Source organism: Heloderma suspectum, chromosome 2, assembly GCF_057233095.1.
Source record: "Heloderma suspectum isolate Gila_16-S chromosome 2, 16-S_ref, whole genome shotgun sequence".
Taxonomy (NCBI): domain Eukaryota; kingdom Metazoa; phylum Chordata; class Lepidosauria; order Squamata; family Helodermatidae; genus Heloderma; species Heloderma suspectum.
In genome coordinates, this window is record NC_139459.1 from 225,647,955 (window position 1) to 225,671,919 (window position 23,965).

Below are 23,965 nucleotides of genomic sequence, written 5' to 3' on the forward strand. Positions count from 1 at the left end.
CTTTTGGCTTTGGCCCAGCCACTTCACTCTTTCTGGCGCTACTTGGAAATTCCCTCTGCTCTTCCCCAGTAGTATATTGGACACCTTCTAACCCGAGGGGCTCATCTTCCGTCGTCATCTCTTCTAGCCTTGTGATACATTCCGTGGGGTTTTCTTGGCAAGAATCCTGGAGTGGGTTGCCATTTCCTTCTCCAGTGGACCACATTTTGTCAGAACTCTCCACCATGACCTGTCCATCTTGAGTGGCCCTGCACGGCATAGCTTATGGCTTCACTGAGTTACACAAGCCCCTTCGCCACAACAAGGCAGTGATCCATGAAGGGAGTCAAAATGCTTATGGTGATTTAAAAGCTCCTTATATTTGTACTTGACATTTTAGGAGTACTGATGATGTGAAAAGCTTATTTAGAACACACTCCTATTTCTGCCCCTTGAACCTTTGTATCCTTGGCAACAGCTTGGGTCATTAGGGATTGGCTAAAGGCCAAGCCATTCCTTTACATACCATGGCCACCATCCAATGCTGAGATAGGTATGGTTAAGTCTCATTGATATAAGGTTGCTTAAGCATCTCCTCAACTCCACTAGAAAAGTAAGCCAGAAAATGAGCTCATCAGGGTTGTTTTTTTTCCAAACCCCTTGCACTGGGTTCAAACTTCAGAGGGCACACTGAAATTCAGAATTAGTTGACACAACACATATCATGGAACTACATTTTCTTCATAAATAATACAAGTATAGTATCTTAGGTCCTTGCCTAGTAATACGCATCTATATATTTTCATGGCCAATAGAAGGACAGCCCCTCCCTTCTGTGTTCAACTCCTGGGTTCAATATAACCATGAAAATGTGTCCAATTAGTGCCTATTTAAACTAACCAGGTATTATGTAACTCACTTATTTTAAAATGTGTGTTCTGCCTTTCTGCCAAAAACAGACCCAAGGTACTGTAAAGCTTAGAACTAAGCTTAATTTCAACCACAAGGAGACTCCAATTTCATGCTGACTCATTCATTCTGTTATAATGTTTCTGAGAATCATTCATGTAACTGAAAACTGTGTTGAAATGCATGCATGTTAGGGAGGAGTTAAGAGTATCACCTAGAAATGCACAAATTACACCAGTCCTCTAGTACTAAAAGGTTAAAAAGAAAAGCCACATCCATTTTTAGTATGCAAAGTTCTCTACCATCTTTATTTCCTAAACACTGAGGACAAAAGAACAGTAATTACAGGAAGTGACAAAGAGCTTCACATTTTGCGCTTCTCTTCAGTCACTTTGTAGCTTCTAGGTGACCTTATTCTTCACTTATAACAACCTTCTTATGCACTTCTCGGGTCTTCACCCTGAGTTTGTTAACCTGGGACTCAGCAATGTCAGCCCGCTCCTCGGCCTCTTCCAGCTCATGCTGAATCTTGCGGAACTTGGAAAGATTCACATTGGACTGTTCCTCCTGTAAACAGACAGACAGATATGAAAGCTGTATGGCTCAGTCCTTCCTGCTTTACAGCCGGCATCATGTTTATCTCTCAGCAATCTGGGCAAAAAGTACAGCCTAACTCTTGCCAGACTATTCTGAAGTGCATAAAATTCATCTAAAAGTTCAAACTGCATGGATGTAAATAATCCCATGATGTTAAAGGGAAGAGGACAGCTCCCGCTTGTGCTGAGAGGCTTCTGCTAGTCCACGGGGTCTTCAGCCCCCAGCTGTTCAGAAGAGCATGCTGGCAGTGTATAAATAAAGCCTCTTGTGAGTAGCAGTGTAAAATCACAAGATTCATATGTAATATGAACCATGTCCTGTTCAATGCTAGTCTTTGGGTGCTTCCAGATTAGTCTTTTATTGTGCAATCACCCTGCCTCATTCACAGAATTTTACACCTGGGAGTTCAGATGCTGTTGTCTACCACTTGTAACAGTTCCGTGTTTTTTCCCACCACTTCTGTCTTTTTTCCCATTTTCTTTCCACTACTGAGGAGAAGAAGAGGAAATAGCTGCACAATATCTTTTGACTGGTAGTGCTAGGAGCTATCCATCTGGAAGCAATCTTTATTATTAAATCAGTTTGTGTTGTTGGCACAATACATATTCCCTGTGCAGCCTAACTTTTTTCACTGTGTTCCACATGATACTTACAGCCTCCTCAGCTTGTCGCTTGTATGATTTTACTTTGACCTGTAGTTTATCCACCAGATCCTGAAGCCTCAGAACATTCTTCCGGTCTTCCTCTGCCTAAAAAATAAGTATCTAGAGTCAGTTCACATGCAAGATACCTACTCCATTGTTAGTTTCCCTAAAAGCATTTGAAAGTAAAAGAAAGCTTCTGTTATCACCTGATAAGTCATTTCCTTTACTCTTCTCTCATATTTCCGCACACCCTTGATAGCCTCAGCACTGCGCTTCTGTTCGTTCTCAAACTCAGTTTCCAGCTCACGAACCTGAAATAGAAAAATGAACGGGGTTTTTTGCACTTTCGCTGATATCCTAGCACTAGAGATGCCCACTAAATCATGGGAATGTGTATGGAAATATGGACATCAAGATTAGCTATAGCTCAGTGGGTAGATTAATGCCACCCACAACTTCTGTTTCCATGTGTCTTTGCCCCACCTTTCTTTTTCTTGGCTTCTGGTTCATCCCACTTTTGGTTGCTTAGAACTTTTTTTTTCTGTCAGCATTCTTATATCTGTTGCCTCCTTCCCTACAGTCCTTCCCCTATAGCCCATCCCTGTGGCCATGCTAGCAAGAAGCCCACCAAATTCCCCAAACCTTGGAAAATGTGTCCCTGTTTCCCCAAGTCCTGCACTCTCACTCAGGGCCAAAGCACACATTACTTTAAATACATAGCAAGCAACTATGTTGTTTTCTCTTTTTTACTCTAGAGTAATAACCAATCTGGATCAGGACCCTAGTGTGGGAAGTTGCGGGCTTTAATCTTTTCTACCCCCTGCTGTGATCTTGATCGGACCCCACACACCTGCAATTTGTACTACCAAATCGTTACTCATTTGCTTTAATGAATTACTGGCAATATAAATGGCAGGCACCGCCCTCCAATCCAGATCAGAACCACAGTGGGAGGAAGTTTTTTAAAAAAACTTTCTCCAATGCTACTGTAGAATTAAAAATGAAAAAAAGGCATGTGTGCTTGCTTCATCTTTAAAGTAATGTGTGCTTTGGGTCCCAGTGGTTCTGGTTCATTGTTACTCATCTCTGTATGCCAGCATTTATTCTTTTGTTTCCAAGTCTGTTAAGACCAACAGTCTCTGACCCTTTCTTTAGTGTGAGATGTGCTGGTTTCTAAGCATGCAAATAGGTCCAAGATGAGTGTGGAGCATGAAGTAATGACTTCCGATGTCACAAAGATACTGATGTATGGTCTGAAGGAAGGGAAAGCTTTCCCTAACCACTGCCTACCTCTGAACTTTCAGATAGTACCTCTCCTACCCACATGGGCAAAGTCATTCAGGCAGAGAAGATGGACAGACAAATAGACAGGCTCATAAAGGTGTGGAGAATTAGTACATAAGATTCAAAATGCATGCAAAAAGTGCTCATATTTGAGGTATACGCACTCTGGCCTCCAGTTTCTGGATCTGTTTCTTCCCTCCTTTCAGTGCCAGCTGCTCTGCCTCATCCAGACGGAGCTGCAGGTCCTTCACAGTCTGGTCCAGGTTCTTCTTCATCCTCTCTAGATGTGCACTGGTATCTTGCTCCTTCTTCAGCTCCTCTGCCATCATGGCTGCCTATTAAGAAAAGAACCAACCAATTCAGAAAGCCATGCGTGCCAGGTATAAATGGAGCAATATTTCAAAGGAAATTCCCCTGAACTCACATCAGTGATGGCCTTCTTGGCCTTCTCTTCTGCATTGCGAGCTTCTTGAATAGTCTCTTCCATTTCACTCTGGATTTGGGCAATATCCGTTTCCAGCTTCTTCTTGGTGTTGATCAAGCTGGTGTTCTGTTTAAAAATAATCAAATAAAAGATTTTGATATTAGCCCCAAGGTGCTTTATTTTCAGCATGAACACAATGCTTGTGTGAAGGGTGTTAGCTGGTAAAAAAAAATAAAAATGTGGAGTATGATAATTCCCCAACTCTCATGTTGAAGTGTTCATAAATACTGAAGAAATCTGTCACATTATTACATTTAACACTGACATCCTCAGAACACTTTGCTGGTGCAAGGTTAATTGGCATGAAGATGATTTAATCACTGAAGTCCTTTGGAGATTCTTGACCATATCATGCCATTTATGGTCATTGGGAGTAGAAATGTAGCCGATCCCATTACAAAAATAACTGGACACATGTATATCAATATGTTAGCAATGGATAGCAATATGTTACCAATGCAATGGGCACTTCAGGAACACAGAAAGAGCTAACTTTCATTTACCTGTTCTGTGCAGCAGGGTTACTGCATAGCTCACCTCTTCCTCTGGGGATTTTATGAGCACACTGAAAACTAAAAGCTCACCTGTGTGTGGAGGAGTTGCACACGTTCACTGGCATCCAGAAGCTCTTGTTCAGCCACTTTTCTGCCTCTTTCTGTCTGTTCCAGGGCTGCCCGGAGCTCCTCGATCTCAGCCTGCATCAGATTAGCTCTGCGCTCAATCATAGCCACCTGCTCCTTCAAATCTTCCTGGCTCCTCAAAGCATCATCCAAATGTATCTGGGTGTCCTAAAAAAAGATATTGAGATATTTTTGTTGGAGAATTCTTTGCACAATAACAATCACAACTCTTTCTGGAATATAGAAATATATATGTACCTTGAGCAGTCCTTGTGTGTTCCTGAGGTTCTTTAGTGCCTCAGCAGCTTGGCGGTTGGCATGGCTCAGCTGGATTTCCATTTCATTCAGATCTCCCTCCATCTTCTTCTTAAGCCGCATGGCATCATTCCTGCTCCTGATCTCAGCATCCAGTGTGCTCTGCATGGACTCTACCACTCTTAGGTGATTCCTCTTCAGCTGATCAATTTCCTCATCCTTCTCTGCAATTCTCCTGTCAATGTCAGCCTTCACCTGGTTGAGCTCAAGCTGGATGCGGAGGATCTTGCCTTCTTCGTGTTCCAGTGAGGCCTTAAATTCAAAGGGTTAATAAAAAGACACATTGTGGAGCCATCATCTGAAAGTGTATTCAGTAGGGAAACATTAAAAATCAGTAGCTTTTTAATGCACTGTATATTTGTGGCCATTAGGACAGTGCTAAGAGAGCAATGTTTAGAGTTGATAGCATTTTTGTCTCCAGATTTATCCCACAAAATAATTCTATAATGGCATATCTACCTCAGCTTCCTCTAGAGCACTCTGGAGATCTGTTTTCTCTTGCTCAATCTGCTTCTTCACTTTCTCCAATTCATGGATAGCTTTGCCTCCCTCAGCAACCTGCTCCGTGAGGTCAGAAATCTCCTCTGTTGATTTTCATGAAAAATATCAGACAGGTATAGAACAGATTAGCAATCTCTCCTGTTGGGTTATGTAGGGAGTGCAAACTGTACAGTTTACCAATCACTAATAGTAATGAACATTTTGCCATTTGTTTTAATTCATTTCAATTGATGGATTGAACCTATCAATAGTTAAAGAGAAAGATAATTGCATATAAATCAGATGTAAGCCTCTTACTACAATAAACATGGACAGGTTTGGCTGAGTGTCTATGTGAAAATTATGGTCTTACGCTGCAAGTTCTTGTTCTCGCGCTTCAGAGTTTCCAGGTGATCCAAGGATTCCTCATAAGCATTCTTCATTTTAAACAGTTCTGTGCTGAGAGAGCGAGACTCCTTCTGAGAAGCTTCCAGTTCAGACTGCGTTTCCTCATATTTTTGTTTCCAGTCTGCCAGAATCTGCACAACAACAACAAGAAATAAGCAGCGAGTTCATTGAACCTGAGGCCTTTGTGCCATATGCTCATATTTATTTTTATTCTTTGTATTATGGCCCCAACAATACCTTATCAAAGTTCTTCTGCTTCTTATCTAGAGCTGCACAGGCTGCATTGGACCTCTCCACGTCAATCATCAGGTCCTCCACTTCGTTCTGCAACCTCTGCTTTGTCTTCTCAAGGGAAGCACATTTGGAATTCACAGCCTCTACATGCTCTTCAGCATCCTGCAGACGCTGGGCAAGCTTTTTCCTGGTGAAATGTAATCACAGCATTCATTAAAGGTGAAGTATTCAGTTGTATGCAGTTGTCTAATGAATCATTAATTACATTAATTTTCTTTAAGATACATGAAAATGTAAGCTAAACATTATAAATGCCATTACCATAGCCCAAAGACCTCAGTATAAATACAAAATAGTATCTCAGAGACAAACTAAGCCCAGACAAATTGCAATATGTCATTTGTCTTACTAGAGAAATTGTTCTAATTCCTCCACCAAGTAGCTGTTACTGTAATGCATGGAGTTCTCTAATTCTAGCAATAAAACTACTTGTTTGGCACTTCCCAAAACTCTTAGGAAGCAAGTAATTGGCCCTCCCGTTGTACGTACTTGGCCTCCTCCAGTTCCTCAGTGCGCTGAATGGCATCAGTCTCATATTTGGTCCTCCACTGGGCAACTTCACTATTTGCCTTGGACAGGGCACGTTGGAGCTCAGCTTTGGCTTCCTGCTCCTCTTCATATTGTTCTCGAAGGAGGTCACAGTCATGGCGAGCAGATTGCAAGCCATGGGCCAGTGCATTCTTGGCCTATAGAGTTAACATAGTATTATAAATTATGCAAATATTCAGAGCAGCCACCGTAACAGGAAAGTGCAGGATGATCTCTCAGAAAACATATGCCCATAGAGAATGGGATGCATAAAGTAATAATCGATATACAAGTGGGGCAAGTCTTGTATTAGGGAGACTGTGAAAAAGAAACCACCATGTGTCTCTGGCACACATTTCTGATGTTATGAAAGACAGTAAAAGAAACTCTTGATTCAAAGTCCAACCGCACCTTTATCTCTTCCTCAAGTTGTCTCTTCAGTTCTTCTATTTGTTGAGTAAAAGCTTGCTTGCCTCTGGAGAGTTGGGAGATCAAAGTATCTTTTTCTTCTACTTGTCGTGAGTATTCACCTGAAGCAGAGAATATAGAATAGGGTTTAACAGAAGTGAAACAAAAAATTACATTTAAATTATTATCTAAAATAGAGAAAACCTAGAGTTTAATCATTTTCCAACAGTAAACAGTTCAGGCAATTGTTTGACATGACAGTATCCATAGCAAGCCTATTAAGTAGAAAAACAGATGGTTGTCTTTTTCAGAACAAGCAATGCGCTTCTCAAAAATACCTCTAGCATCACTGCCATTTGCTTGAGCATCCTACCTGCTTCTGTCTGCAGACGAGCTCTTTGAGCATTCAGATCGTTAATCGTACGCTGGTGCTCTTCCTCTTTGGTTTTAAGCTCACTGAGCTGATCTTCTAGGGTGCGGCACATCTTTTCAAGATTGGCCTAAATGTGTGCAGGCAAAAGAAAAGGTCATATTAGCTGACTCCACTGTGCTTTGCATTCAAGTAATATATAGTATTTTTTTTATTGTTTAGTAAGGATGTCTGATGTGTAGTATAGAGGGGGAATGTAATCCAGAAGCACTGGACAATGTTGAACGTATTGAATAATGTAAAAGAATCTGCAAAAAAAAAAAAAAGCACTGATATCTGATACATTATTATACTCCACAAAGGAGAAAAATACAGGCCTATAAACACACACACACACACACACACACACACACCCCAGATGGATTGTATTAAAAGTTGCTCATTTTACAAATAGGTGTATTAAATATGGATAGATAGAAGTGCTAATCTACTGCATATTTATTATTTGTAATACTGAAATCCTGCACCCCTTGTAATACTGAAATCCTGCACTCCTTGTAATACTGAAATTCTTTTGATGTTTTTGAACATGTTTACTTGTCACTAGCTTAATATATTTTGATAATTTTCTAAATAATTTTTTAAAATTTTATTCTTTATTTGTTTTTCACAGATGCTGAAATATTTCAAGAATCACAATCTTTGACTACAATCTAGTATACAGCTACACAAATATATGCCCAATATCTTTATACTGGCTTTACAAATTGTTGTAGCATACCTTGGATTTGGAGACAGACTCCATATTGCTAGCAAGGTCATCAATCTCCATCTTAAACTCACTCTTCTCTTTCTCCAACTTCTGTTTGACTCGCTGCAGGTTGTCAATTTGTTCCCCAAGTTCAGCAGCACTGTCTGCATGCTTCTTGCGGAGGGCAGCCGTTGTAGCTTCATGCTGCAGAGTGGCCTCTTCAAGGTCCCGGCGCATTTTCTGGAATTCTGCCTCACGTTTTTTGTTCATCTCAATTTGAGCTACTGTTGCCCCACCAGCTTCCTCCAGACGCTCACTGATCTCTTCAAGTTCCCTGGAAAGATCACCCCGCTGCTTCTCTGCCTTGGCCCGAGATGCACGCTCAGCCTCAATCTCTTCCTCCAGTTCCTCAATACGGGCCTAGGAGAAGAGAAGCAGCCATTAACATTCAAAATATCCTCCCAGATGAATTAATTCTCCCAGTCACAATGGAGCCAACGTGTGCTTGACTTGCCTGTAACTCCTTGATCTTCTTCTGAAGCTGGGAGCCCAAGGCTTGCTCATCTTCAATTTTGCTTTGGAGCTGGCTGATTTCAAAGTCTTTCCTTTTTATAGCAAATCAAAATGTGTTAGCATCCAAGTCAAATGTTGTGTGGCACAAAGACCTCCCAAGTGGTTTTCCACAGCAGACTTTACTTACTTCTTTAGCTTTTCATCAAGCTGCTGCTTATCGTTTTCCAAATCCATTAAGGATTCCTGGGACAGCTTCAGATCCCCTTCAAGCTTCCTCTTGGCTCTTTCAAGGTCCATGCGAATCTTTTTTTCTTGCTCCAGAGACCCTTCAAGCTGAAGAGAAAGAGGTCAAAACACTCTGCCACTGTTATGCTATGTAATAATATAAAGTTCTCCTCCATGTTGTTGTGCTTACATCGTCCACTTGTTGCTCCAGCTTGGTCTTCGCTTTGGTCAGAGTATTCACTTTGTCCTCCTCCGCCTGCAGGTCATCCAAGGTCTGCTGATGGGCCTCTTGGAGGGCTTTCTTTTCTTTGGTCAGTTTGGCAATAGTCTCATCCAAGATGGCCATCTCCTCAGTGAGGTTTTTCACCTTTTAGGAGTGAACAATTAAATTCAACATTTTATCGTGTGCGATGACAATACAACATTCTGACTGTTTGCTGCCGTTTGGGGCATGTTCTGGTCAGTACCTTGTTTTCTGTGGCGTGCTTCTCCTTTTCAACCTTGGCCAGTGTTAACTCAAGATCATCAATGTCTTTCTTCAGTTCTGAGCATTCGTCTTCCAGTTTCCTCTTTTTGGCTGTCAGCTCAGCATTCATTTCCTCTTCATCTTCTGCCCGTTCGGTCAGCTCCTTAATTTTAGCTTCCAGCTGGATTTTGGTTTTGATCAGCTGGTCACATCTCTCCTCGGCGTCTGCCAAGCCATCAGCTTCCTGAAAAGAAACGTAGCATTTAAAAAATCTTATTAGTATGTTTGGTTTGTATGGTGGAGAACAATATAGGCAGCATTGCAGAAAATAATACCCATTGTATTTCTAAGGAATATTAGTGTGTAACTCATTTTACAGCTCAACATAACCTTTATATTGAAATTTTAAAATTATATTAATTATTCAATCTCATGGTATTATTAACACTAAAGGATTTTTATAAGCAAATTATATTTACTTCAATATTTAAATAGAAGCAAAGGTGATAGTTAATGAGTCAACAGCTTCCAGAATCTAGAAACAAGCTTGGAAACCTTGCCAAAGGATCACAGGTACTATTTTCCCTCCATTCCTGATTTGTAATCACATTGTCACCTTCTCTTGTTCCTGTCTCTCCCTCTCCCACATGCTAGACATGCATAAACAAGAATATGTAAATAGTATTCCAAAAAGGGTTTCATATTTAGATGAACAAAGGAGATATCCAGAATAAATGCTGATTTTAAAACTAAGATCTAAACACTAAAGCTAGATCTATTTATTCAGGGTTAGAATTCAGCCTTCATAGCAGAATTTTCCCCATAATGTTTGAATTCCTATACCTAAGCTATGCCAGGCATAAGTCAATAGAACAAAAATGTATGATGTCACCAATTATGCTTACAGACTGGACTTGGAGCTGCAAGTCATTCTTCTCTTGCATCAGAGACACCATTTTTTCTTCAAGTTCCTTCCGTTTTGCCTCAGATTTTGCAAGCTCTTCCTTTGTTTTCGCAAACTCTTCTTTCATGTTGGCCATCTCCTTTTCAGATTCAGCACTCTTCAACAAGGGCTTGATCTTGAAGAACAGTTTCATCCATGGCCAATGTTTGACATTCATGAACGAACGAACACTATACTGAATAGTAAAGATGGCCTCTCTATCAACAAAGTTAAGGTACATATTAAATGGCATGTAATAAATACAGGTCCCGCCAAACTATGTCCTCTGATAGTGCTTTTCTAAATAATCACCGGGGGGGGGGGATGTCATACCTCCTTTCTAACATTTTCTTGTACTCCACCCTTGATAAGAAGCCACGGCACATAGCCTGTGTACGTGTTATCAGGTGAGCCAACTTGTCATCTCTCATCTCCTCTAGAAGACCCAAAAGGCCAGCTTTGAAGAACACCTGGAGAAAGGAAAAGTTACAGAATGTCACACCCAACCTCTACATCACTAAGAAAAGGGTGTTTGCATCAGAGATAGTTTATACCTTGGTATGTCCAAATTTATACTGGGTGTGGTCAATATCAATGGATCCAAGAAGCTTCTCAGAAGCCTTCTTGCTGTCAATGAACTGTCCCTCTGGGATGGCACTTGCATTCAGAACCTTGTATCTGGAGAAAACAGAGAATATACAGATGTCTTGCCATAAAATGCACCTGTTTTATGAACAGCTATTTGTTATGGTGACTTGTCCTGGAAACCATGTCAAGGAAGTATTGGGCATAAAAATGAACTATTCATCTCCGAAAATTTTCAGAAGATATTGACAAAGCAAGAATACTGGATTTAAAAGGGATATGTAGTTTGCAGTATTCATCAACACTCAATGAATCTAATGTTGTAGTCAACTGAGACTGTGATAAAGGTTAAAAAATAATTAAGAAAGCATGTGAAATATGTAGCATTGAGCTCTACAGGAAGGCCAAGCTAACCTCTGTTTGAAATCACCATAGATGATCCTACTGGGGAATCCCTTTCTGCAAATGCGTATGCCTTCCAACACACCATTACACCTCAGTTGATGCAATACAAGCTCATGATCCATTGCACCTTTCAAAAACAAACAAACCAGGAATTAGCACCAAACTATATAATACAGAAAGGCAAACACTGTCACCCATATATCTTTATAGCACAATGCCTTACCAGGTGTTTTTGTTTCATTGGGGATAATGCAGCGCACAAAGTGGGGGTGAGTGCTTCTCAGGTTGCTCATCAGTTTGTTTAAATTCTCCTGTGGGATCAGAAAGCACATATGTTGTACAACAATCCAAAGAAAGGATACAGACATGCAGAGGTTAAGTATGCAGGCAAACAAGCAGGGATGGGTAGGGGGGATACAGCTCCATTCAATCTAAAAGAGATAAAAAGTCTGGCTTGTATGACAAGTTCTTAAAATGCTTAAATCTTTCTTTGATGTTTGGGATGTAGTCATTTGCAGTGAAACAAGTTGCTGTTAGGTTTAATAGCAGCTTGTCTCCTTGACTGTAGGAATGTCCATGATGACAACATCAACACCTTTAGTCTAGCTGTATGCTGGAAAGAGGAATTCCCCTCAGGGCATATTGCTTGTTTGGATTTAACCCTTTAGCTGATAAATAATTACAGTGACAGACAGACAATATCCTTTAAGCAAAGTAGAATGTATGTTTCATGTACTTTGTTCATATTTGAACTATGTGGAAGGATGTGGGCATGGTTTTTAAATCTGTGACCAAAAAATTAAGAATAAAAAAAAAATATTCCATGTATTCAGTCATATCCAGGATCTCTTTCAGAATATTCAAGATAGCTTGGCATGGAAATACTGAGAAATGGAAATACAGGCAATCCATGAGGCATTTATCGGTCTTAACAAAGAAAAGACATTATAGCATTATATCGTACCCTGAAAAGAGCAGACACAGTCTGGAAGGAAGAACCCTTCTTCTTAGCAGCCTTCTTGCCACCACCGCCCTCTGAAAGTGACATGGGGAAAAAAAGTTAAATGGGTCTTAGATGTGTGTATACACACACATATTCTTTCCAGAGTAACATCTCTCTACATATATATTAGTCAAAGTATTGATTTTACAGTCATTACCAGCATCTGCAGGCCGGTCAGCAAACAGGAAAGCCAGAGTCTTCATGGATGATTTCTGATAGAGCCCCACCACAGTGTCATTCAAGGGGTCCTTGTTCTTCTCCAGCCAGCCAGTGATATTGTAATCCACAGTGCCAGCATAGTGCACCAGGGAAAAGTGGGCCTCAGGCTTGCCTTTGACAGGCTTGGGTTTCTGGAAATTGGCAGATTTGCCAAGATGCTGATCATAGAGCTTGTTCTTGAAAGATTGATCAGTTGCCTTGGGGAACATACACTCTTCTTCTAGGATGGAGAAAATGCCCATTGGCTGGAAAGAACAGCAACAATAGGGAGATTGCTTAGAAGTCAGTCAGCACTGAACTTTGGAATAACATGTCCATTGGTCAATGAAGAGTTTTCTGTCAGAGTGGAGAAACTGAGAAGGAGCTAAATACAAGCATGCATGCACATTTTTCCACTGAAAACTGCAATATACCTTCCAGTTTATACCATACTCAGAATAACCAATGTAAATATGTATAGACATATGATATCCCATATATTGTTGTATTGTTATTATGAGAATCAAATAATCTGAGCATGGTGGTATAAACTGAATGGAGTTCTGCTATGGAGTCCTACTATGAGAAGAATTCTGTTTATTCTTGGACAATTTTCCAGATGAAACAGGTCGCCTTGAGTAGTTCTGTCACATTATTATTCTTGCACATGCCTAATGGTGCATATATGACATCAATTGGATCTTTTCCCAGCAACTTAAAACATTTCAGAGGATTTCAGCATATTACTACTGCAAAACATACCTTCTCAATGAGTTCTATGCAGGCAGCCAGATCCATTCCAAAGTCTATGAAAGTCCATTCAATTCCCTCCTTCTTGTACTCTTCCTGCTCCAGCACAAACATGTGGTGGTTGAAAAACTGTTGCAGTTTCTCATTAGTGAAGTTGATGCAGAGCTGCTCCAAGCTGTTGTACTACGGGAAAAGAACAGAAGATTTATTTATTTATTAATGGAAGAGTTTATTAATGTTCACAATTAACTGCCCAAGGGTATTTAGTGTCCCAAAATCCCTACAGCAGCTTAATATTCCTCTCTTCTTTTCACAGGGTATCTGTAGCCACTTGTCCATAGCATACACTAAATGGTCTTTTATGCCATCTTTTTCTCAGCCTCTGAGAAACATATAATGTATAACTGAAACATATAAAGGACCAGATTAAACCATAAACATGGAAATACCACATCTTTTCATGTTTATGGTTTTATCTGGTCCTTTATATGTTTCAGTTCTTGAATTACTATATGCATTCCAGTATGAATGCTCCCAGACAAGGCTTTTATTGTGCAATCTCCCTGACTCATTTACAGGGGATCAAAACAATATTGTCTTCCATTTGTAACCTTCCACTGCTGCTTCTATTTTTTTGCCTCAGAAAATCCATTTTGAGGAAAAGAGAATAGCTCCTCAGTGTCCTTTGACTGGTAGCACCAGGAAGCACCCTTTTGAGCCCCATGCCAAAAATCTTTTTTGGAAGCAGTTTAGACATGCCTTTTCTTTCAGATGTGCGCCAATCTGTTGCATATTTAAAAGCATGTGCAAGTGCTCTGTGTTTTAAAGAGATTAACCGCCCTCCCCTAATGCTTAGGCTGTTAAATCAAAGCTATGTTAATCCCATGTTAAAGTTTGTTAACACTGTGTTATGGAAGCTCTTCAAAAAGTGATAAAATTAATAAAAACAAAACAAAACACTGCTTTTCCATATTTGTCTTTGTCTTTCTCCCTGTTTCCTTACATCAAAAATCTCAAAGCCAGCGATGTCCAGCACGCCAATGAAGTATTGTCTGGCTTGCTTGGTATCCAGTTGCTGGTTAATACGAAGAACCATCCACAAGAACATCTTCTCATAGATGGCTTTTGCAAGAGCACCCACATTATTGTACACCTGGAAAGACAAGATAATGGCAGGAGTCATTACGTACAGCAGAGGACTATGTTTGATTTAAATCATTAGTGCAGACACTGATTTATTTACTAATCAGTGACTAACCTCTCCTTGGAGCAGTGATAGTTAAATCAAACCATGTGTTTTGGCTAATATAATATTACCTGCTGGACAGTTTGGCCTTTGGTGACATACTCATTGCCGACCTTGACTCGAGGGTAGCACAGAGCTTTCAGCAAATCTGCTGAATTGAGGTTTGTGAGGTAGGCAGCCTTGTCAGCAACTGAGCACAGACATGAATAAAAGAGATAATCAGCATAGGCGCATAATTAAAGTCAATTTTAAATTTGTTACTAATGTCACTGTATTCATGCAATGTGAGATCATGGAAGCAATAAACATCATAGTTAGGACTTACCTAAAACATTTAACAGACCCTGCCCAAGTGGGGATGAGGTGACATCACAGAAACAGGATAATATATCTGATCGTTGTGCGACAACTCATAACTCTGTCTAGCAATGGGCCTCCACTAACACTATATTAACTTTAAAAAACATACATGCTATTTCCAAGAGCCTCAAAGTTCAGAATAAACTGATAATACTCATAGTTTAAAAAAAAGAAACCTCTCTAAAAAGCTCTGACATACATATATTTCCTTCCTTCCTCAAAATGGCTAATTTTCCATAATAACCTATTCTTTCAGCGCCATCAGACTGGAGTCTCTACCTGCTGAATGCAGGGTATAAAAAGAGTCCACTGAGCCTAATATCTTGGAAGACAACAGCACATTACCCTAGGGAAAGAATCTCTGGGGGAAGATTAGGTTCATTTCTAGCCTGCCTTTCGGACTCGGCATACACTGCTGAAGAGTTGGAGCCAAAGAATCATGATCAGAAGGAAATGAGGTACTAGTGCCGTTCCACAAACTCTTGCAGAAGAGTTTGCACAAGAGTTCATGCAGTATTAATAGGTAGGCTCTATAGCTGTTTGTGATCTTTTACTTGTGCAGGAGGTTGTGCAAGCTCTTGTGAAAGGTGGAATAACATCTTTGGATATATTACTTTGTGCAATGCTCTAGCAAAAAGTGTAAAACAGCCCTTCTGTGAGTAGAAGGTGAGTTCCACATGTGAAAGGACAGCTTTGGATCCAACCCCACAAACATACATTTTTGGAATAGTAGGTTTGTCCTGTCACTAACCAATGGCAGCTATTCTGCAGATAGACAAGTGAATACATAGACTATAACAACAAAGCAGACTTCCCCCCCCAATGGACTACAACTCCCAGCATTCCTGACCACTGGCCAGGCTGGCTGGGGCTGCTGGGAGCTGAGGTCCAAAACATCTGGAGGGCACCAGGGGGGAATCTCCACAGCGATGGGTTTAGTTCGCTTCCTACTTTACTGCGGTTTTTACTGCAGTCGAAGCTGCTTTGTCTGGGGATGCCTGGGCTTTGAAAGCCTGGATTATCCCAAAGCTAGCATGGGGCTCTCAGCAGGTCTCACAGCAGTTTACCATGAATTGTTTGGGTGGCTACCGGGTGGAGTCTCATCCACGTCAGCACTTAGAGAGCCTGCCCCTCTGAAACCACAGTAGCAGAATAGCAGGTATAGGCACTCCTGTACAAATGCACTATTTCGCGATAGTGCTACAGTGCTACATAGCTATAGGGGTGTAGCTACTGCTGTTCAAATGCACGATTTTGAGATTAAAAGTAGTCTCAGAAAAGCCGGGGGGTCGGCACAAAACTCCAGGGTGGCTGTGAGATGGCCACGATGCCATGTGCCCCAAACGACCTCCAAACGCAGTAAACTTGCAGTAAATCGCTCATGGAGACACCTCCCCAGGTTGGGGGAGGATGCAATAATGTGCCAAGTTTCAGTTGTATCTAAGAGGGTGGGTATTACAACCATGTCTTTTACAATATTACGGAAATATGACTTGGGTGACTTTGCAACTGAGGGTTCCCATGTGTTTTGGATTTTTTAAGACAAATTTCCATAGAATGAGTTGATTCCTTCTGGAATTTCCAAGAATCTTGCCACAAGTCTTCCAAATACCTTCAGTGCCGTCTGGCTCAGCCTGCTCCTCACGCTGCTTCTGCTTGAACTTCATGTTCCCGTAGTGCATTACAGCTCCTGTCAGCTTGTAAATGGCTGTCTTTTCATCAGCATTGAAGCCCAGGATGTCAATGGCTTCCTGTCAATTGAATCAATAGTCAACATTGTGTCTGATCTAATGCTAAGTCAAAACTGCTCCTTCAAACTAACTGCTCCGTTGGGAGGCAGAGAATTTGGCAGACCATTTTGGCAATTAGTGGCCTGCGATTTCCCCCCACAGTCTCCCCTCCTGGAACAGCATTATGTCTTAATATATTTATATATTATAAATCATACATTTATATATTATAATAAATGAATATAGTAAAAACAACAAAGAGAGTTGTGGCATCTTAAAGACGAACAAATTAATTCTGGCATAAGCTTTGGTGGCCACTGTCCACTTCATCAGATGCAGGTGCCACAAGACTCTTTGTTGTTTTTGCTGCAACAGACTAACACGGCTACCCCTCTGGAGAGTTTTAATGTAGTGTCGCTCTAGGGGCACCGTGGGTAAAAAATGGCTCCACTAGCCACCACTGGGACCTGTCATTTCACACACACTGCTCCTGGAATGACCCTACATCATGATTCAGCATTGTTCCAAGGCTGGCAGGATCCCTGCTGTCACTTCTGCAAGGCTATGTTTAAAAGAAAGACAGGAGGAGGAGGACACTGCTGCTGCCACTGCTATTCCTAGAAAGCCTCTCACGTCCCAAATTTTCTAGAATGTCTCCCCAAAAGGAGGATCCACAAATACACCCCAACCCCATATCCACTGAAAAGGTTACGCTGAAAATTAGTGCTAGTCTACTCAAATGAATACTCCATGTGGTCAGATTCATAAGAAACTTACATCAGTTGCCATCAGCTCTTCCTGATCATCTATGCTGGCAACAGAGATCTCACCCTGACTCACAAAGTGATAGTCATATGGGTTGGTAGTAATCAGAAGCATTTCTGAATAAGGAGAAACACAGACTTGGGTTTATTTTCATCCTCTGCATAATCAAGCATCAGCACAAGATCTTAGTAGCCGTAGCCACCAAAACAGATGCTTCTCTTCCTACCAATCAGCTCTGGCTTCTTGTTGGACATGATCTGATAAAAGATGTGGTAGCTTCTTTCAGCTTTTAGCTGGAAAGTAACTCTGGATTTCTCCAGCAGATCTGGCAAGGCAATGATGTATAATTAGCCATGAAAGAAAGAAAGACCAACCTCAAGCAAGGGTGGACAACCTGTGACTGCATGTGGCCCACTACAGGTGCCCTGGCTCCCCCAGTCTCCCCCTGCTGCTACCACCACACATGTCAGGAGAGTCGTCCCTGTGTGCCCTGTTTCCTAGCAAAACTGGGCTCCCAACATCCCACCAAACAGTAGTGATTAGCCAGGAAGGAAGGAGGGAAACCAGGAAGAAAGACGTTCTAGCAAAGTTTCTTACATGTCTCAATGTCTGCAGAAGCCAGTTTGCCTGTAGTGCCAAAGTGGATTCTGATGAATTTACCCTATGGGGGAGAAATGGTACCTAAGTACAAGATATTTAAACCAGATTTTGCATGTATTTCATTAACTTCACAGTGCTATTTTCATAATGTGATATATTTAAGATAGGACAATAATAGTGTACATCAACCACCACTATTAAATACATCATGAAAAGAAAGAACCAAGAAGATCTTAGATGTATTATCCTATGTTGGATCAAAGCTCTCTTGGTTCTTCCTTTTCAGCCTTGCAGATATAATATCAAATGCTATGTAATTTAAGAAATACTTAGCAGATGCTTTATGATCCCTAATCTAGCTCAGCAGTTTAAGAAAAAGAAAAAGCTTACTGTTGTTAGTATGCAAAATATACAATGGCAAAAATAAACCACATTAGAATGAATTTTATTTTAATAATATGTATGATAATATTTATGATAACTAAGTAAGATAAACTATTATTAAGCTATATTTTACGCAAATAAAACTGGCCATTTGGAATGATGATAGCTAAGGATTGATTATTCTGAGAGAAAATGTCAACGTGAGATGAATATGATAGAAAAGCTCAACAATTTATTTATGAGTGTGCTCTTTATTTAATGAGACAAGATGAAAGTGGATAATTTCAGTTGCATAATATAGAACAAATAACAGTGGGTTTAAACAAAATCAAATTGATGGCTATTTTCTAACATTTCACCTTCTGTATTATTTTCACTCAGTTTATTTGCCCAACTAGCACAAAGTTTAATGAACATGAGAAAGAAGAGACAAATTGTGCTTATATAAAATTGGCATGCCCACTGGGCTGTCCCAGGCCCTTGAACTCATCTGAAGCATGCCTCTGAATACTAGCCACAGTTTATAACAAAGGATTCCCTGGAGCATCCTTACCTCACCTTTCTTGCATTTCCACCCACCTGACTCTCTGCTACCCCATTTACTACTTAGGTATCACTCTGCAGTTCCTCTCCCATCTTGGTCAATCCATCTCCTAAAAACCTATGCCCTTTCAGAGGGATTGTGTCACTTCCATGTTCTTTCCGGCACCTAGTACAATGGTGGCAATATGTCACTGGTAAATTACACTAGCAGCAACAGTAGAAGTATTCTTTTTGCAATGTTGAGAGTTTAGTGTCCTTAATAAATTTCAGACAGAAAGGGCCCTCTGAACCATAGCAATTGCTCTCACAGAGGGTTGTGGCATACCAGAGAAGAGGCAGATCTCTCAGCCTCCCAGAGGCCAGTCATGTGGGAGGACTGAAATATCACAGGGGTGGGATTTCAGCCCTACTGTGAGATTTCAAGGTTATAAAAGGCCTCTCCCAGGCCTTCCAGCCTGCATTTTTGGCCATACAAGTGACCAAGCATGGATCAAACAAGAGCATGGCATCCAAGGGCCACAAACAGCATGGACAACCAGCCCAGTTCCTTTCGTGCACCTCCATCTTTTAACCAGTCTCAACCTTCATACTATTGTATTTAATAAAAATTGTGATGGCATTTCATCCAGTGTCTGTGTCTGCCACTTTATTGTTGCTGCAAAAGCAGGTTGTGTATAAAGAACTATGTGCTTGCATGAAAAAGCCATTAAATTTGTAGGAGCATCTTCAGAAAAGGAAATGAGTGTGATCTTTTAGGATTCTGCTTATGTATTATTATTATTACTATTATTATTACTATTATTATTATTTATTGCATTTATATCCCGCCTTTTTTCCTCTTGCAAGGAACCCAAGGCAGCTTACATTAGCCTCCTCCTCTCCATTTTCACAACAACAACCCTGTGAGGTGGGTTGGGCTGAGTCAGTGACTGGCCCAAAGTCACCCAGTGAGCTTCTATGGCTGAGTGGGGACTAGAACCCAGATCTCCCGGCTCCCAGTCCAACACTCCCGCCACTACACCACGCTGGCTCTCTGTACATCAGTATGCACACTGATATTTGCCTCTTATACTTTCTGCTATCTACAATTTCCATTTTTCAGCACACTGTGTGCATTACGGTTCTTAATCCATTTATCCTCACAATACCTGTGTAAGATAGGGTTAGCATGAAAAAAGCAGTGATATAGCTAAGACTACTCATGCCCAAATGTAACACTTTATTTTAACTTCTATAAACCTCCCTGGGAGCTTCCGCTATGGGGTGGTATAGAAATGATGATGATGATACTACTGCATCATGTTGGCCCTGTTTACTTTTCATCACTGAATGCCAGGAAAGGTGACCCAAAACTAAGGACTGAAAATGTCCCGTTGATACAATCTCCAACACATTTCTGAAAATAAGACTTACAAAGCGGGAAGAGTTGTCATTCCTCACAGTCTTGGCATTCCCAAAGGCCTCCAGCAAGGGGTTGGCACTGATGATTTGATCTTCAAGGGTCCCCTGCAAAAGTGCAATTGCCAAGTTATCAATTTTAAATCAGCAGCAGTTAACAAAAAGGAAAGTTTGACTTCCTCCCAAATATGGAGCTCACCTTTAGCTTGCCAGTTTGCTGTGGTTCCTCCTTCTTCTTATCAGTAGCTGCAGCAATTGTTGCAAAATACTGAATGACACGTTTCGTGTTCACAGTCTTTCCAGCACCAGATTCTCCACTGTCAACACAGATGGAAAGGGCACATGGTCAGCCAGTGCACTGCACAGCAAAGCTTGTTTGGACCAGAAGCATACTTTTTAGAAGCATACTTACGTGATCAGGATAGATTGATTCTCACGATCTAGAAAAACAAAGAAACAGTAGAACTGAAATGGAAATAAACACTATTCATACCACTATTCATACACTAGGATAGCCTGCTAATCTTAGGTTATGGTTATCTAGAATCTGAATAGCCTCTTTGTATTTTCCCCTTCATTTTAAAACCCCATGTGGACAGTTGCTGAAGCTACAGCATATCCATGAAAAGGGGAGGGGGGGAGAAGTTTATCAACTCATTATCAGTCATCATGGGTAACCAACGCTGCTTCTTCTATCATGCATGCCATAAGTTTGAATCTGACTGCTCTTATCTATAGTTCCTTCCTATGCATTTTGTACCTCTTCCTTCCAAGCAAGATCCTACTATACACAGTACTGAATTTTAACCTGATACTAATATTGCAAATAAGCAAACAGAATTAACAAAGCAATAAAGAAGGAGAAAAACCTAAAATATTGCCATAGTACAATTAGGACTTAGAACTTTTAGAGGACATTTGAATGAAGGTCTCTTTTCTTAGAGCTTTGATGACCACAGACATAATCCTTTGCGACAACTGGTAATGCATGATGCTGTCTCGAAAGGATATTGACTCAGAGCATCTCTACACCAGCATAAATTCCCACATTTAAAACAGGGCTTTCTGCTTCTGTTTTAAATGCAGGATCATGATGGACACCATTTACATGTGCTTCCTTCCCTCCCCCTTTCCCCCCTTATCTGAGTCTTCCATATGTTTCATTATACAGCCGCTAGATGGCGCTGTGGTCTAGCTCCTCTTATTGCAGGTTTTCCTCTTTTCACGAGGGAACTCAAGGGGAACTCAAGTGCTATAATTTGATAGCTTGTTATCTCTGATCTTTTAAAAAACAGAATAAAAGTCATTTAGTGTGGGAGACGCCCTGGAGGTTGATGATGTCATCTAAAGGACCCACAAAGGTCTGTGAGTAACCTATCTCAATAGCAAGATAAAAGTTCTGTGTGAAGAAGCCCTCAGCCGGGTGGTGGCGATGCAGTTAAAGGCACGCTTGGAAGAAGCCGATTATCTAGATCCATTTCAATCAGACTTCAGGCCTGGGCACGGAAGAGAAACAGCCTTGGTCGCTTTAGTGGATAATATGAGGAGGGCTTTGGACAGGGGTGAATGCTCCTTCCTTGTTCTCCTCGACCTCTCAGTGGCTTTTGATACCGGGGACCACGGTATCCTCCTGGACTGCCCAGAAAGGTTGGGCATTGGAGACATCATATTATGGTGGTTCCAGTCCTTCCTCTCCAGCAGGTACCAGAGGGTAGCACTGGGAGAGGAGGTGTCGGACCCATGGCCACTCACTTGTGGGATGCCACAGGGTTCCATCCTCTCCCTGATGCTATTTAACATCTAGGTGAAGCCGCTGGGGGCTATCATCAGGAGATTTGAGGTGCAGTGTCATCAATGTGTGGATGACATGCAGCTCTACCTCTCATTCAAATCCTCACCAAGGTTGGCCATAGAATCCCTGTCCAAGTGTCTCAAGATGGTGAGTGGCTGGATGGGGAGGAATAAGCTGAAGCTGAACCCTGACAAGACTGAGGTACTTTTGGTGGGAGATAAGAGGAGGATGGGGCATGTTGATCTGGTGTTGAATGGGGTATGGCTACCCTTGAAAGACCAGGTCCACAGCCTGGGGGTCATTTTAGACTCCCAGTTGTCCATAGAGGCTCAGGTGTCAGCTGTGAGCCAGACAGTGCTGTACCAACTCCATCTGATACAGTGGCTGCACCCCTACCCTCCTGACCATCTGCTCCCATCAGTAGTACATGCCCTGGTCTCCTCTAGTCTAGACTACTGTAATGCTACTGTAATTTCAAGGTTACCCTTGAAGACAGTTCGGAAGCTGCTGCTGGTGCAGAAGGCGGCAGCTCGCCTAATTAAAAGCAGCCGCCGGCGTGATCACATCACTCCAGTGCTGAAGGAGTTGCACTGGTTACCAGTTGATTTCTGGGCCAAATTCAAGGTGTTGGTTTTGACCTTTAAAACCCTATACAGTTCCGACCCAGCCTATCTCAAGGAGCGCCTCCAGCAACACCAGACAGGCCGCTCAACAAGATCAGCCTCAGATGGCCTTCTCTCTGTCCCATCAGCCAGGGTAGCTAGTCTGGTGAGGACAAGGGACTGGGCCTTCTCTGTGGTGGCCCCCACTCTGTGGAACTCCCTCCCTAGGGAACTCCACCATGCCTCCTCTTTAATGAGCTTCCACCATGCATTGAAAACTTAGTTGTCAGGCAGGCATTTGGGGTGGGTTAGGGTATTTTTATAAATACGATGTTTTAATGTGTAATTTTACTGTTTTAAATTGTACTGTGGTCAAGACAAGAGTAGAGTGGCTGGGTAACCAGCCAGATGGGTGATAAAGAAATTTAATACATAAATTTAATAATAAAAGTCTAGGAAACTGCTGCTCTGTAGTCACTTTGATGTAGGTTGACCTACTCACCAGTTAACATGAACTGATAGGCATTGTCAGAGATGGAGAAGATGTGGGGAGGGGCCTCTTGACGCTTTTTGCCCCTGTAGGCATTAACCACCTCAGGATTATATACTGGCAGCCACTTGTAAGGATTGACAGTGACACAGAAGAGACCTGAGTAGGTCTGTAAAGAAAAGATAGTTAATTGGCTTATCTGTGAAATAATATTCTATACTGTGATATGAATCGTAAATGTCAAACTGTTCTCACATAGATCATCCAGGCCGCATAACGCTCTTTGAGGTTATACAGGACAGCAGGTTCGTTAAGATGGGTCATCATGGCCATATCCTCAATTTTATCAAATTTGGGAGGGTTCATAGGAAAGACTTGGTCATCCTTGACAGTCACAGACTACAAGGAAACAAGAGACCATTCAGCAAAAAGCATAAAGAAGAAAACAAAGATGTTTAATTTTTCTGTATACATTGGTGTTTCTCTACTCACGTCTCCACCATCTTTCTTGACAGTGACCTTCCCGGCTTCCTTGCTCTGAACAGTGCCTTTCACAAAGGAGGCCTTAGGATCCACCACAAAGACTGCTGTCTTGGCATCAAAGGGCTTATTTTGAGCCTCAATTCTCTCCTTTTCTGACTTACGGAGAAAAGATGCAGCTGGCCCGAAGACGGCCATCTCAGCGTCCGAAGACATGATTGCAGCTCAGCAGAGAACACTGGAGTTGAGAGAAACAGCTTACATGAGGATCACAAGTTTATACACACAGTGTATGTAACCTCTTACATTCTAATATTGGCATACTTTTTGACATATTGTGTTCTATTTATTTATTATTTATGTGTGTATTTATTTCATTTATGCCACCCTTTTTTCCTCTTTAAGAAACCCAAGGC

At 41.4% G+C, this 23,965-nt stretch overlaps 1 protein-coding gene and 1 long non-coding RNA gene across 2 annotated transcripts; one reads left to right on the plus strand and one right to left on the minus strand.

The window, feature by feature from the left end:
• Window positions 1–1,171: 1,171 nt before the first annotated feature.
• Window positions 1,172–23,765, minus strand: LOC146354160 (myosin-1B-like). Its single transcript, XM_084838293.1, has 38 exons — window positions 23,562–23,765; window positions 23,325–23,468; window positions 23,082–23,238; window positions 20,598–20,625; window positions 20,385–20,502; window positions 20,201–20,293; window positions 17,858–17,921; window positions 17,487–17,585; window positions 17,273–17,376; window positions 16,378–16,516; window positions 14,477–14,595; window positions 14,163–14,312; window positions 13,172–13,342; window positions 12,369–12,675; window positions 12,173–12,243; window positions 11,432–11,519; window positions 11,218–11,335; window positions 10,773–10,896; window positions 10,552–10,688; window positions 10,181–10,436; window positions 9,277–9,519; window positions 9,000–9,176; window positions 8,772–8,917; window positions 8,586–8,676; window positions 8,102–8,491; window positions 7,324–7,450; window positions 6,954–7,072; window positions 6,504–6,700; window positions 5,958–6,141; window positions 5,686–5,851; window positions 5,292–5,416; window positions 4,776–5,084; window positions 4,482–4,685; window positions 3,838–3,963; window positions 3,578–3,748; window positions 2,336–2,440; window positions 2,139–2,234; window positions 1,172–1,455 (listed from the first exon to the last, which is right to left on the minus strand). Exons 1-38 carry the CDS (start codon window positions 23,763–23,765, stop codon window positions 1,300–1,302), a joined length of 5,823 nt encoding a protein of 1,940 aa, XP_084694419.1. The 3' UTR covers window positions 1,172–1,299.
• On the plus strand, window positions 5,988–12,035 carry LOC146354161 (uncharacterized). The gene is made up of 4 exons (XR_014788316.1): window positions 5,988–6,173; window positions 7,994–8,137; window positions 10,327–10,453; window positions 10,659–12,035. It is a non-coding gene; the product is annotated as an uncharacterized LOC146354161 (long non-coding RNA).
• Window positions 23,766–23,965: the final 200 nt, after the last annotated feature.